This window comes from Stigmatopora argus, chromosome 2 (assembly GCF_051989625.1).
Source record: "Stigmatopora argus isolate UIUO_Sarg chromosome 2, RoL_Sarg_1.0, whole genome shotgun sequence".
NCBI lineage: Eukaryota > Metazoa > Chordata > Actinopteri > Syngnathiformes > Syngnathidae > Stigmatopora > Stigmatopora argus.
Genome location: NC_135388.1, coordinates 19349018 through 19365348, shown reverse-complemented (window position 1 = coordinate 19365348; position 16331 = coordinate 19349018). Strand labels below are relative to the sequence as shown.

The following is a 16331-nucleotide window of genomic DNA, read 5'->3' as shown; positions in this document are numbered from 1 at the left end:
ATGGCTCCCGAGCCATCGCTTCCCTACCCTTGGCCTATGTAGTGCATTGCTTTTGCATACACCACCTAGTGGCCAGACACACAATGGTTTAAACTAGTATGTCCTTGGCTAGTTAAGTTTATATTTTCTCCATTATAAAGTGCTATCTTGGCTTGTTGTGGTGTGAATGAACAGGTTATTACAACTCTCTAAACAGAAATATAATAAAATCTCAATGTTAAGCTTTTTTTACATACAAAGACAAAATATTACATTTTGTCTTGCCCATTTTGGTTTAATTGAAGCATGATATAAGCAAAAAACATCACATCACATAATGAATGAATACAAAACAAAATGGTCCTAAGATGTATGCAGTAATAGCTAAATATATATAAAGTTAAGCATTACACATTGTAATGTGGATGCAGCATGACTCAGCTCCTCCATCCAGGCACTTGGACAGTAGTTACGACCATCACCGCCGCACTTGCAGCCCTTTTGTTCAGTGAATCATCCACTACAGCATCCTCCTTTCCAACGCAAGTCTTCCTGATGGGACCTTGGTTTCATGTATTATGAATGGTAGGAGGTATATAGGCCAGTGGCGGAACAAATCCCCTGCGGGCCCAGGACGAAGACTATGACAGAAGGCCCCTAAACCCATGTATAATCAATATTATCATGATATTGTTTCATTATATAAACATGCCCCCGAAAGTCGGGATTACAAGGTTCAGCAACACAGAGAGCGAATATACCATTTTCGAGACCATCAAAGGGTCATGAAGAAAAACAAAATGGTTTGGTATAATCATAAAACCAAACATGAAGAATAATGAACCAAGAAACCAATTAAAATAGATGGTGACATAGCCTCTGATTATACACCCAGAAAAATTTAAAGGAGTTGATCAACACAGCCCAAAAGATCATCAACTGCCCCCTACCTACCCTGTCCACCATCTATGAATGCCTAGAAAGGGCAGAGAGCATCATAAAAGACAATACACATCCAGGCTTCCACCCCTTCAACCTGCTGCCCTCTGACAGGTGCTACAGGACCATAACAGCCAAGACAAACAGACTCAAGAACAGTTTCTTCCCAAGAGCCATCACCATATTCAACTGGAGTTTTGCACCTAGGAAACCAAATCAAGACTAGTCTTGTACTTGCACTAAAACTCCATAGGCTGCTAACCACTTTAGTCACTTTTGTACTTACATACTTATGTGACCACTTATTCATGTTGACTACTACTTATCTATTATGTTTACTACTTACTTATTTATTACTTTTCTATTGATTATTTATCTGTTTGTTTGTCGTTATTTGTGCACTTCCCTACTTCTTTATGTTGTTGACTACTTATTTATTTAATACATATTTATCGATTATTTATTTATTATTCATGGGCGGCCCGGCGGATGAGCGGTTAGCGCGTCGGACTCACAGCTCTGCGGTCCTGTGTTCAAATCCAGGTCAAGTCCATCAGTGTGGAGTTTGCATGTTCTGCCCAGGCCTGCGTGGGTTTCCTCCAGGTATTCCGGTTTGTTCCCACATTTCAAAAACATGCATGGTAGGCTGATTGAACACTCAAAATTGCCCATAGGAATGAATGTGAGTGTGGTTGTCCGTCTCCATGTCCCCCGCCTCTGGCCCGGAGACAGCTGGGATTGGCTCCAGCACCCCCCGCGACCCTAATGATGATAAAGCAGTTCAGAAAATAAATGAATGAATGAAAGCATTAATTTACTTTTCATTGTTATTATTTATTAATTATTAATTTGTTTGTTTGTTGTTATTTGTGCACTTTGTGGTGAAGCTTCAAATCTCATTACATTTGTATAATGACAACAAAAGCATTCATTTCAATTCAATTCAATCAAAGTTGTCAGCACTGCACTATTACTCGCATAGGGGCAAGCCATGCCAAATTACAAACGTTTTGCTGTGTTTTTCCTTGTTGGCAAAAGATCTGCGAGGAGCAGACAGTGCAAACTCCAAAATGCCTCTTGAGCGCCCCCATATAAAAGATTACCAATCATCTTGTCACTCCTAACATCAAGACTAGGAAGAAGAAGAAGTTTTAACAGGGCATCACCAGTCTGACATTGATAGTAGCACTAATAGAGGGCTTTCAAATTAGTTGGCAGTAAGTACGCTGCCCAGTCACCAGCCTCAACTGTTCCTGCCATTAGTAAACAGTGATGACCGATGAGCCAGTAAACACTCTCAACACTTCTTTTGCCATTTGGGCACCAAAAACGGCTGAGCCAGTCACTCACTTTGCCAAAGAATGCACTTTTGACTCTAGAAAAAAAGTCCAAGTTTTACTTAAACATATATACATACACTAATTCATATGACACATGTTTGACATTTAAAAAGTACTGAATAAAATAGTTCTATAGAATATACACATATAACTCCGTAACTAGCACTTATTTAGGAAGCACCACCAATTTCGTCACACGCAGTTTCTGGGTGTGATGACAAGTGGGCTTTTTGTGTTGTTGATAATGACGACAGGGCCTGTGTCCGATTATGTGTCCGATTATAATAGTGACCCGGCGAATGAGTGGTTATCACTTCAGTCTCACAGTTCTGGGGTCCTGAGTTCAAATCCCGGTCGGCCCCCCTGTGGAGCGTTTACATGTTCTCCCCGGGCCTGCGTGGGTTTCCTCCGGGTACTCCGGTTTCCTCCCAAATTCCCCCAAAAAAACATGCATGGTAGGCTGATTGGACACTCTAAATTGCCCCTAAGTATGGGTGTGAGTGTGCATGGTTGTCCGTCTCCTCGTGCCCTGCGATCGGCTGGCCACCGATTCAGGGTGTCCCCCGCCTCTGGCCCGGAGTCAGCTGGGATAGGCTCCAGCACCCCCAATGACCCTAATGAGGATAAAGCGGTTCAGAAAATGAGATGAGATGAGAGGAAACAAAAGCCATAAACAAGTATGAGGCTGTGAAAAACTGAAAATCCAAATACAGTTCAGACAAAAAGCCCAATATTATTTGATTAGCTTAAGTATTAAAAAAAGGCAGTGCAAAATAGTAACTCTTTCTCTAGTTGGTGTTATATTTTTTGGAATATAAATTGTGCCTCATTTTATTTAAAATATATTGTATTTGGTAGAACGGATAAGGGGGACTGGTGAAGGTGGTTATGGCTTCGGCCTCACAGTTCTGGGGTCGAGGGTTTGAACCCCCGGGCTTGCCTGTGGATTCTCTGGTTACCACAGTTTCCTCCCACATTCCAAAACCATGCAGGGTAGGCTGGTTGAACACTTTAAATTGCCCCTGTATTGGATGATCAACGTATTATCATTAAAAGGTCATTGCTCAGACACTTGGTCAGTCAAAAGAGAACATTTAATATGAATATTTATAACTGTTTACTTTTAAGTTGAAAGTCTTTCATAAGCATATGAAGAGGAAACAAAATGATACGTTTCCGTAAAGTTCGAATGTGATATGACACAATCAATTCTTAAATTTATACAATTAAACAAATGCTATTCAAGGAACCAAATTGAGTTCCATGAGCAAAAGAGCAACAAATGAATACCAGCAAGCATGATAGGAATAAAAAAGATTGCCTTTCTTTACCACTGTCTTTACTTTTTCCTGTTACTAATTTGGTAGCTTATCCCGCTCACACTGTCTTACTTGACTGAAAACCTTCCCACATACAATAGGCACCTCATTGGCAAGCTACCTCATGCGTAATAACCCCAATTACCGGTTACAAAAGTGCCCTGCCTAAAACCTAAAAATGAATGAATATATATATAAATATAAATATATATATATATATGTATATATATACATATATATAATAATAATAATAATTATATATATATAATTATTATTCTTATTATTATTTTATTTATTTATTTAAATATATATTTTTATATTTATTTATTTATTTTTATGTTTTAGGCAGGGCACCTTTGTAACTCGGCAATAAAAATAATAATTATATATATATAATTATTATTATTTTTATTGCCGAGTTACAAAGGTGCCCTGCCTAAAACCTAAAAATAAATAAATAAATATAAAAATATATATTTAAAAAAATAAAAATAATAATACGAATAATAATTAAATATATATATATCATTATTATTATTTATTTAAATATATATTTAATGTATATATGTGTGTATATATATGTGTGTGTATATACATATATATATATATTAAATTATTTGTTTATTTTATTTATTTATTTAAATATATATATTAATATGTATTTATTTATTTTTAGGTTTTAGGCAGGGCACCTTTGTAACTCGGCAATTGGGGTTATTACGCATGAGGTAGCTCGTTTTGTTATAACCTAACGCAAAGCGACGCCCTAGAATCCCTAAATCCAGTACACGCCTTGCTTAATAACTACGTTCTGGAGAGAATTCTCCAGAATTTTGTTTAGTTGGGCGTGATCATCCACGTCTCACACTTCCTCTCTCGTTCTCCAACTTTTCCTCCTCCGGATCTTCATACGTGGCTCCTGGAGGCAAAAGAAGGGGGAGAAGCGGCGTTCTGCGAAAGCAGCTCCGACCGGAGCATTCTTGCTTTCGCCGACCGTCAGTGTGGGCTCAAACAGATTCGATTAAGTTGGCCTGGATGGCAGGGACACTCTGGTGCAAAGATTGCGTCACTCATAAGGTATTGGGACAATATAATCGGCCTCATGTCGCGGGCACTAAGTGCAAGTGATGCTTGCGGTAGTACTGGGCACTGATTGAATGTGTCGACGTTCATGACTTTACTTGTGTTTTATACGAGCTAGCGTTAGCTTGCTAACTTTCTGTGCATGGGGAGCCTGGCTTGTTAGACGCTGACAGAAAACTAGAAGTGAGCAAATACCCTATTGGTAATGTCTGTTTTATTGTGATAGTTTATAGTGCATGCGTATTACTCGATAAATAATACTGTATACAGTGTGTTATGTAATGGCTCCGTGAAACTATAAGGAAGCGAGCATTTCTAAGGGAATGCCTAATGAAATGATATACATAGTTTTCTGATCAAGAAAAAAAACTTTTTTTTTACATATCTGATGTATTCAACAGTGTTTGATAACTTCCATGTAGCCAGGTCACGCTTTTGATCTGCCTTGCATTATGTACTTTAGGCTAAATGGTAAAACACTAGACAAACGTCACAAAAAGTATCAATACTTTTTTTTTGCTTCTAATGTATTTACTCGGCGGCCAGTGGATGAGTGGTTAGCACGTCAGCCTCACAGTTGTGGGGTCCTGGGTTCAAATCCAGGTCAGTCCACCTGTGTGGAGTTTGCATGTTCTCCCTGGGTCTGCGTGGGTTTACCCGGGTACTATGGTTTCCTCCCACATTCCAAAGACATGCATGGTAGGTTTGGACACTCCAAGTGTGAGTCTGAGCGGTAATGGTTGTCCGTTTGCTTGTGCCCTGCGATCGACTGGCCACCGATTTAGGGTGTCCCCCGGTGTCCCCCGCCTCTGGGCCGGATTCAGCTGGGATAGGCTCCACCACCTCATGCGACCCCTGTGAGGATAAAGCTGTAAAGAAAATGAATGAATGAATTTATTTTCTCCGTTTGAAATCCGGGCCCTTTTGATTAGTCACAAAACTGATACACTCACAGGAAGATATAATATGGTAACATGTGGTGGATATGTGGCAAAGGAATTTGTAATTAATCTCTTATTTTCTGACAAATGAAACAAAAAAATCCTGCAGCACCCATGGTGATGTCTGGAGGTGCATTAGTGTGCCATAACCCTGTTAAGGAATCAATTTTCACTAACACATGCATTGCATATGTTATATTATTTTGATGAATATCTGTTAGTGTGGCTTTGTGGCTGACTGGTTAGCATGGCACATTCTGTGTTGAGTTTGCATATTCTCCCCATGCCTGTGTTTATCCCGGTTACCGTGGTTTCCTAACAAATCTTTAAGAATGTGTGGTCAAGTTGATTGTACACTTCAAATTGTCCATAGGTGGCCACCATTTAAACTTAGTACAGTATATAGATAGTGTGCTCAATGTTTACTTCCAACTTCTATAACAACATACAAAACTAATGTGTGCCACTGTATATTTTCCTACTGACACTCATTCTATCCAGTGAATGACCACATTTTAGTCAGACTTTCCTATGTGTAGTGAAAATGAGCTTTACAGACTAGTTTCTCAACAGGGGCCATGGATGGCGGGGACATTATAGGATGAAAATGTCTTTATAATTCACTATGCATTTTTTTGTTATTATGTTTCTGTAGCTATTTGGACTAGTTTTCTTTAGAAACTAATCATAGTAAGAGAGTATTGTGTCATATTTGTAAAAAGAGCATTTCTTGAAGCGGTATCACAAGGCTCACTATAATAGGTAAAATATGTTTTGCCCTTTACTGGTTACATTATTTTTTGTATTATTTTTACAGGTCTAAAAATATGGGTATCAGACCGACAGGCTGCAGATTGTTCATTTATTCATTTTCTCTGGTTCTCGTATGGCTGCAGACCTTACCTCAATGATAGGGACATGACAAATTAGAACAAGGACATTATAACTGTTTATCCACGTGTGAGTGAACAGAAACTTATTTCTTTCCAACGGGCACTGTGGAAATGCTGCCCTGTACCATTCGGCTGTGCATTTGCTGCAGCATGTCTATATATTGCGTTGCTCTGGCCTTGACTGTACCCACGTTATCCATAAAGTCCCTTTATTACTCAGATACATCCTTACTTACTGGATTGGATTGGATTGGATAACTTTATTCATCCCGTATTCGGGAAATTTCATTGTGACAGTAGCAAGAAAAGGCATAGTTATAAGTTAGACAGTACAGTCGCAAAGGCCGCACAACAACAAATAAAAGACAATAGAGCCATTGTCTATAACTGCTGATGATATTTTGTTGGAAATAACCCAAGATAAGCAGAGGTTGTCAGGCTGTTTTGAAATAAGTATGATAGCCTGCTGTCCTTCATTTTTGTTGGGTGGAACTACCCAATTTGTAATGACGTAAAAACTTTCTGTCGTGCAGTCTATACGTCACCAGCAGCAGTCCTGCTGGAGTTTCTGCATAGTGTAACAGCCACTCCTCTTTATGGTATTTTAGCAATTAAGGCTCTAAAAGAGTTTGCGTTATTAGTTCATAATTAGGTTAGGTTAGCTTAGGTTAGAACTTTATTTCATCCCGTATTCGGGACATTTCTTGCGAGTAGATGTATATGTATGTATATGTATATAAATGTATATGCCCAACTACACAACTACCTGTCTATTAAAACAATTAGTTTGTTACGCGATATTATGAGGCATGAAAAGTCAGCTTTTGCTCTTTCCAGTCAATGGCTCCTTCCCTGTCCCTTTTTAGTATGTTGTTACCTGATTGCTGCTCACAGTCCACATCACTGGCATATGCAGGTTTCTGTGATTTTGGCTTGGATTTCTGTATTTCTTTTTGTAATGCCATGCATCTTTGAGAAATGAGAATCGTAGAGTTACTTGCAATGTTTCAATTTCCTCTGTGGAATACAATATGCATTTTCCATACTGTATATAGTGTGTTAAAGCTGTTTTTGTGAATTTATGTATTTTGAGTACATTGTGCAGACCTAAATATATTCCTCTTATTACAGGATTACCGGTTGCATGTGTTCTTCGGCCCACGGGACGGATGAAAGCTAAAGACTGTCAGAGGCCCCTCTGGGCTGTATTGGCTCTGTTTATCGTAGTCACCCTTCTGATGCTGACCTCTGAGGTGGCATCAGCCCAGAAGATGACCCAAGCAGCCATGGCTCATGCTACAGACACGGCTGCAAGATCAGGCCCTAACCTCACCGATGACCTTCAAGGCCTCCAGGCAGTAGCAGACTTTCTTGCTAGTGAGCAGGTTCATGTCTGGCTCTTGTCCCTCGCGGGCTCAGTTGTTATAGGTCTCAGTGGAATTTTGCCGCTGCTTGTCATTCCAATTGAAGCTGGAGCAGCCCTTAAAACTGAAGGTAGGATCTGTCACCTCATTTACTTTTATTTTCATGTACTAGTTCACAAGATGTTTCTAATGGAGGGGTCAGCAATGTGGTGCCCACAGGCATCAGGTAGCCCTTGTGGAACATTAAATAGCACATAAGACTCTTCAAAAAATAGCTCTCCAGTGACAGGACACTTCATTTTTCTGGGAATAAATGAATCCCCATTCAAAATGTTAAAACAGAGCCATATATAAATATACATGTTTTTAAATCCACGTGGAGGTAGAATTATGCCTATTGGATTGTATACTTATTTAGGATTCACATTTTAAAACAAAACCAATACATGGATGGTTAGAAAACCAGTTGCATTCTTGTGTACAATACTCTAAGGACATTTTAACAGTGACATGGCTGGACACTTATAAGTGACTTCAAACGTCCAGATATATTCTTGAGGATTTTTGACTCCACCAAAAGTCTCTGCAGTTTTTCCTTTGTTTATAAATGTCTTTGTAACTTTTCATAATGATCATTTGCATTGTCTAGTCTACCACTATTTTCGTCCTTGTGGAAAATGTATTTCCTATTTTTTCCCGAGCATTTATTTTTTTAACTATTGACATTGGCTCACCATTGGAAACCTTGAACATTGGCACTAAAATATCATCTGATATTGAGCAGATGGCATTTTCCTGTCTACTGTAAAAAACACTCGGTGTGGTTATGCATGCACTGTACTCTACAATTATGTCACTTGAGTCTACTGTACTTTAATAATCCGACCCATTTTAAGATCTCATCTCTCTCATCGCATTTTGTGAACCGCTTCTAAGATAGAAATCTTTATTTGGATTTTGGTGAGATGTTTAATTGATCAAATGGTGGAAATCAACTAGGCTAGTTTCACAGATAGGAAACAAAAAGTCCATTCATTCGTTCATTCGTTTTCCGTACCGCTTATTATGCCACTTTGTTAATGTTTTGACTATATCTGATATTTTCTTCTCCTCTGCCATTTTTCCTCATTGGGGCCGTAGAGGTGACGGAGCCTTTTACAGCTAACTATGGGAATATGCAGGGTACTCCCTGTATTGGTTGCCAGGTTAAAAATTGTAGAAAATAGAGTTCGGAGGGAGGGCAGGTAAGACGCATCTCATTACCAACAAAGCGCGCAGAATTAAAGCATAGTAGCGGCAAGCATCTGTGTGCAACTCTAAAGCCTCGATTTAACGAGAAGCTGTGACAGTTCGTTTGTGTTAGGCTCAGCTAGGTGTGGGCAAACTATTCCACAAAGGGCCACAGTGGGTGCAGGTTTTCATTCCAACCCATAAAGAGGCCACCTTTTCACCAATCTGGTGTCCTGCAAGTGCAATCAGTAGATTGCAGTCAGGTGCTTCTTGTTTTCTGCAGAAATGTCATTGGTTAAAGTGCCTTTGCTGGATCGGTTGCAACAAAAACCTGCACCCACAGCGGCTCTGGAGGACCGGTTTGCCCACCCCTGGGCTAGGCTCTCGGCACCACACTTGCATCTGAGCCAAAATAATCCAGCTTTAAAATGATTTCTTCATTAGCTAGTCAGATTTTTCATAAAGGCCAATATCAATTAACGTTAAATGTCCAAATTTCGGGACCGATAATCGGCCTGACCAATAATCTGTCAATTTCTACTTGATACTTGACAGAGAAGGGCTTGTTAGCACTGTGATCAGACATAAAGTATCATGGAGTAAGACAGATTTGTGCACACTTCAAGATTAATGTCTCTTTCTTTTATTAGACCGTTTCTAAATCCTTCACATTTTAAAAGATGTCCCTTGGATATTTGATGTTTTAACTCCTGCACATATGTTCTATAGGATTAAAACGAGAATTATTGTCGTTCTTTTCAACAAATTCCTTTGTTGCCTTGACCATATGCTTTCGGTCATTGTAATGCCGAAAGATTTTTTCACTCTTATTTTCTGCCTTGTCAGCTGTGTTGAGACTCTCAAATGCTCCTCCTGAGGTTCTGTTCTAAGGCTTGTGCAGATCAAGATTAAGGACTTGATTTCTTATTTTGTGTTTGATAAATGCTGAACCTGAGGTGCTCAACTTCAATACAACACATTTCAATCGTTAATTTTTTAATGAAATGTATGACAAGTCACTGTATAATTCTTCCCACACTCCTAATTTGTAAAGAGAAAACAATGAAGTCGCAGTATAATTGATTCCACACTTTTTTTATATCCATAGCTGGAGGGCAGAAGCTAAAAAGACTGTTAAGCTTCGCTATTGGTGGTCTTCTTGGTGATGTATTCCTTCATCTCCTCCCTGAAGCATGGGCGCTCTCTGATTCTTCAGGTAGGTCACCTGGATTCCACTAACACTATGACTTCTCCCCCAAATACATAAGTCAATTTCAGTGTCTCAACATACGATCACAGCTCATTGAATGTTTACTGTTGTGTTTCACTGCCTCTCATGCGTAGTGTAAACTTTTAACTACTCAATTATTAAAAGTAAATATGTTTTTCTCCTCTTCTGCAGCCAGCAAAGAAAAACACTACATGGCACAAGGCTTGTGGGTAATCACTGGCTTACTGGCGTTCCTTTTTTTAGAGAAGTTGTTCTCTGACCAAAAGGGAGAAAAAGATTCCCCATCACAACCAGACCTGAAATCTTACTCTACTGTAAGTTATGCAGCTCACCCTCAGTGCATTAAGTGCAACATATTCTTTCTGGGTCGTTAAGACTCAATATGACAAGTGCACATTCAATATTACCAATAGTATACGTTTTCAATTACTGCAAATAACCATAACAATGAATGCATTCTTCAAAACAATTATTACAGTTCACAATTAAATCATTTGAGTTTTGTTTGATTCGTGTCATTCAGACTTCTCTTCGTGCTACATAGTTCGGAGTGTGCACCTTATTCAACGAACCACGTTTCACCATTCACTATGCTTTAACCAACTCTTTTGACACATTGATATCCTTTCTCTTCATAAATGCAACTCTCAACAATGGTGAATATTCCCAATTGGTGCTGATAGTTGATGTCTGGGATCATGTTTGAAATTGAATTGAATAATTTAATTGTTTTAGGATTCCCATAAAACTGGTATATAGGTAAAATGGGAAATAAAACTGTACATTGAGATTTCATATTTTTTAAATACATGGACATCTCTTTTTCTGTAAGGTTTGTTTCAACAGTGTTCTATATATTTAGCATTATAGTTATCGATCATTCTGTCAATTGTTAGCTTACCTCAGTAACTGCCATAGAGAGGGACCATGTCTCACTGCCATTGATGGCGAGAGACGTCCAATTCAATTAGACTTGGATCGCTACCAGTGCCCCAGTCAAATTGGATTGGGCATCTGTCATTGACAATGTCAGCTAATTAGTTAATACTTAAATATGCAAATGAATACGTTTTATGTACCCAATTCCGATCTTCTTAAAATGACTTGATTTCTGATCACGTGTTTGGATCAGGGACATCCCTAATATAAACATTTTGCTTTCCTTCCCTCTGTACAGACAAGGTCAGTTTGCAATGAAAAGACTCGTGTGTTCAATGGAAATGGGTGTCAGAAAGCCCCAAAGCATAAAAGTCTGCACAAAACATCTGAAAACGTCAAGGTATTTAAGTGGAAAATGACAGATTTGCAATAATGAACAAATTTAAAACAATTGTCTACTATATAGCTTAAGGCTGTGTTTTATATATACAATTGCTAAACAAATGATGCATTATGTGACAGTTAATATATATAACGTACAATGGAACTTTAAAGATGGTCAGATGTGTTAATGTTTTGAGAAAAAAAGCACGTGTGCCACTGCACACTACAGTTTTGCAAAAAAAGTCTAAAATATGTGTTTAGTTTCTAGTAAAAGATATATCTCATATCTTATTTTCAGACAAGTTTTACTTGTTCTATTGGCAGATTTTAGATAAAGTAACAGTTTTTACATTGAAGGCAGTTTATGCATAACCTCTATGGGCTAACTCACAAACAACAGGCAACACAGGCACCAATAAGTCTGCAATTATTAATCAGCCTGTTACGAAATAATACTGAAAGGTTTCATAATAAATGCTGAATTTGGCATTGTACTGAATGGTGTTATCCAGGTAGTCAGATGTATATTTTGTTGAAAACGTACTGAAAAAGGAAAATAAATTAAGTTACAAATAATCATTACTCAGCTAAAATGAAAATTTTCACATTCTGCATGACATGAGTATGTTTTGGCTATATCTTGAATGGTGTTGACTTCCCGAAAGCTAAGATACATATATTCGGCTGTAAATACTGTTGTAAATACAAAGATGGGTGCTAATGGGAATGCAGCACATTAAATCAGGTGTTGTGATGCACTTCAACAGCTTACTTTAATTACAGCCAAACATGTCTTAAAACGACAAACCCACAAAAACTTTGTAACAACTGTGTATTTTTTGGTCTTTTTAAAAGGTCATTATTTTCATAAACTAAAGATGTTGTTTCTGCTCATTCCATGCCCAAATCTTGACCAGTCTAAATGTTAAGTGACAATTAGTTCAAGCATTTATTCTTTCTTTACAACTAAAGCATCTGTTGTCCTAAAAGTCATAAAAACATACCATCTACATTTTGTTCAGTAATTTACCACCATAACAATCAATGGCGAACTGTCGGCATCTGGTCCTTCTATTTTAATTCAGATGTTTATAATTGTCCTAAAATGTACTGCCGAATCCTAATCTATGCCCTCAATAACTGCGCTATATTTTAGACTTGTGGTTACCTGAACCTACTGGCTAACTGCATTGACAACTTTACACACGGACTGGCTGTTGCAGGAAGCTTCTTTGTTAGCAAAAAGGTAAGGAACTGTCTGCATGTCACAAAATATGGACTTTAGTTGCTTGCATTTCTTTGCCTTGTAAACCACGTAAAACAGATTCATTTATTGTCAAACAATTCATGTAGACGCCAACCGAACACCCGAAATGAACTAAGATGGCAGAACAAGAATCAAATGGTTGTTTTTATTGACCATTTCTGACATCTTGAGCATACTATCTTTTACTAAAGGTTGTTTTAGAAAATAGTTTATTTCATTATGATGGAATATGAAGGGGCAAGTTACGGTATTGGAATCGTAGAGGCTTTTTGTGTCAGTGACTGTCTAAAGGTATTAAGAGAAAAAAAACCTGGATGGGACGTTTTGTTGCCCTCTGTTTTATGGGCTGTTTGACATAGTTTGATGTTTGTACGCATAATTTATTTAAGTAGGACTAACAAATACACTGACATCTCTACTTATGAAATAATTATTTTCAGAAGTGTTTTCATCATTTTTTTCACAAGTAGAGAAATATTTTAATCATTAATAGCTCTCATTCATTCCAAGGACCCCAGTAAAAAAATAATGAAACCTTTGTAAAATTATCTATATATACCAATTTTGTATAAAATATGTAAGGAACAAACAAAAAGGGATAAAAAAAATATAAGAAAAATACTTATTAAGTTGTTGTTCACTGCCCGAAAGTCGCATCTACCATGGTCGCTGCCACTGAATTTGGCAATTGTCTTGACAGTGTCAAGACAACAACAACAGCAATATTTGTACAAGAAAAATGCCTCACGAATCTGACAAAGAAGACTTAGACTGAAGCTCCATTAACGTGCTTTTTTAAAATTATTTAAATCAAGCGCAGATTAACTATTTTCACTGAGTACAGTACTTAAAATATTTACATTTTTTAAACACATCATGACTTTTCATATGCCTGCAACTGTGATATTTAATAAATACACTTCTTGATAATTGTACTTGTGTACTTGTATTTTCGTATAGGCGCAAAAACATGTAGTATGGTATGTAGTAATAATAGGGGTGATCCTACTTTGTGTTTTTTTTATTATCGCCCCCATGTCTGGTCTACAGCATCCGCGAAAAACGAGGGATCAGTGTATTGCCTTTGACTTTGGTTCCCTATCAACTGTCTTGCCAAAGTGCCGGGCATGATGTCCCATAGAGATAGCTATGGTAAAGTCTAAAATTATGAATTGGGCTAGTCAGCAGAATCCAGGGTTGACACTATTGAGTAGGTAGGTGACCATATAGTACATATTGTAACTGGAACACAATGACTCCAGATGGTGTGACATAAGGCTATCAGTGGGAACTATACTTATATGTGCCAGAGAGGAAATTGGCTGGATTTCTAAACTCTTGATACACCCATGCACTCAAGTCATTTCACCAGTGTTTTTGTGAAAGCAATTGGGATGTAAAACATACAGCCCATGTCGGCCATTGCTTAAATGACAAGGTGATTAAAAAAAAAAACAGATTATTTAGCAGTAATTTGACTGATACTATTCTGCTTTCAGGTTGGGTTTCTTACGACATTTGCTATCTTGCTGCATGAAATCCCACATGAGGTGAGGTTCATCCACCTGATTATGTTGGATAAATCACATTTTCCATAGCTTTAACCAGAGAAATCAAATACGCCCAACGGTGATGGGAAGTCACTGAATTCTTAGGTACTCCTGTTGTATGAGACGTATCGCTGTCCACAGGTGGGGGACTATGCCATTTTGTTGCGAGCTGGCTTCGACCGCTGGAGTGCTGCACGTCTGCAGCTGTCCACTGCATTGGTTGGTGTGCTGGGGGCTTGCGTCGCGTTGTATTTTCAATCACCAAATGGCACAGGTAGACTCTTTTCCTGGCTGAATTCATAGCCTTAAACATCCTGTGACCTACGGCATTTCTTTGTCATTTGTAGAAAATGCAACTTCCTGGATACTTTCATTCACCTCTGGAGGATTTATTTACATCGCCTTGGTGAATATAGTTCCTGATCTGCTAGAGGAATCCAGTTTGAGGCATGCTACATACTAAATTGATCATGAATGAAAAGAACATGTATTTCATGTCTCTAACTATGAGTTATTTCTTATACAGGCACTCCCTTCTTCAGACACTACTCATTTTCTGTGGCATGGCAGTTATGGCTTTCCTGTCAACTATAGCTGTTTGAAACCTGAGTGCTGCCAGAGTACCAAAAAAACAAAAACACTAATACCAAGACCAAGGGTGACCTCAAGGGTGACATTCTCTTTCTGATCTGATGATGCTTCTTCATGAACACCTACAGTCTATCTTGTTAACCAAAACACACCTATGGATATTCTTATGTGTCATTTTATACTGAAACAGATATTTGATTTTAAAAAATTGCACTTTATAAACCGATGACAATCTGAATCTTGAGATAGAATGCCTTTAATGGGATTTGGACCACAGGCCACCTCTTAATCTCAAGGCAAAGATGATACGTTTGTTTGAATTTCTTTTGCCAAATTGTTTTAAATAATTTATAGATGTATCTGTACACACACATATATACATATATGGCAAAAAAATCTCATACCACAATTATTTTCACAAATAAAATCATAATCTCAATTGTATCTCAATTTCAATCTTTAAAAAAAAAATGTTTTTGGGGTGTTTATCCAACCTCTGTGATTGATACTTTGGTTTGCTGCAGGGAATTATCTACCAAGAATTCATATATTGCAAAATTCTGAGAGAAGGGCTGCAATAATACAAGTTCAAAGTCCTAATATTATCAGAATTAAGTCATTCTTGCAATATTACAAAACTTTAGGCAACATAAGGCCTGTGTCAACACAAAACTGCTATTGGTGTAGTATCAGGAGATAGAACTATCAGTAGGGAAAATAAATGGTGGGGTCCCTCGGCACGTAGTTGGGAGGAGCGCCACTGAGATTAGCTCCCCTCCCATCATCACCAGAGGGTGCCTAATTGAAGCATATAATTGTGGCACACGTTTGAAGTGTCCAAGATCGATTTATAACTTGACAGGCATCTGTCACAGCTCCTTAATGTCAGGTGATGCAGCCGGCTCCACACACAAGAATTTGGTCTCAACAGAAAACCTGATGCGCTGATTAAAAGAGTCAAATATATCTTGTCAGCAATACATTCCTGGTCTTTAATATACCATGTGAGTACAGACGCTCCCCAACTTACGAACGTTTTACGTTCCGAACGATCGTTCGTAAGGTGAATTCGTTCGTAAGTTGCTTCAGTGCTATATTTTGTATTATAATTTATGTTTAAGGCCTATATAAGTATATTGAAGGTTTATATAAGTCACGTTCTTCAGGGCTCGAGGGTTAGCTGCCCGGTAAACTAGCAGCGGCTTCAGCTTGTAGCTCCTTTCAGCATTCGCCTCAAGCATTAAGGTTAGGCGGTCTTTAGCCGCTTTATATCTGGGCATCGTCTTCTCCTCACGGCTAATGTAGGTCTTCTCTGGCATTTTCTTCCAAAAAAGACCCGTT

At 38.2% G+C, this 16331-nt stretch overlaps 1 protein-coding gene across 3 annotated transcripts; it reads left to right on the top strand.

Moving 5' to 3' along the window:
* The first annotated feature begins 4396 nt into the window (after positions 1 to 4396).
* On the top strand, positions 4397 to 15429 carry slc39a13 (solute carrier family 39 member 13). 3 transcript variants are annotated; one of them, XM_077626148.1, is made up of 10 exons: positions 4397 to 4654; positions 7626 to 7988; positions 10197 to 10304; positions 10491 to 10633; positions 11497 to 11598; positions 12739 to 12828; positions 14349 to 14399; positions 14541 to 14673; positions 14747 to 14846; positions 14926 to 15429. In XM_077626148.1, the coding sequence occupies exons 2-10, from the start codon at positions 7664 to 7666 to the stop codon at positions 14999 to 15001; spliced, it is 1128 nt and encodes a 375-aa protein (XP_077482274.1). In that variant the 5' UTR covers positions 4397 to 4654; positions 7626 to 7663; the 3' UTR covers positions 15002 to 15429. The 3 variants fall into 3 exon arrangements, with proteins under 3 accessions (XP_077482274.1, XP_077482284.1, XP_077482292.1); XM_077626158.1 differs by lacking the exon at positions 4397 to 4654 and adding an exon at positions 4704 to 4843; XM_077626166.1 differs by lacking the exon at positions 4397 to 4654 and adding an exon at positions 4750 to 4862.
* Positions 15430 to 16331: the final 902 nt, after the last annotated feature.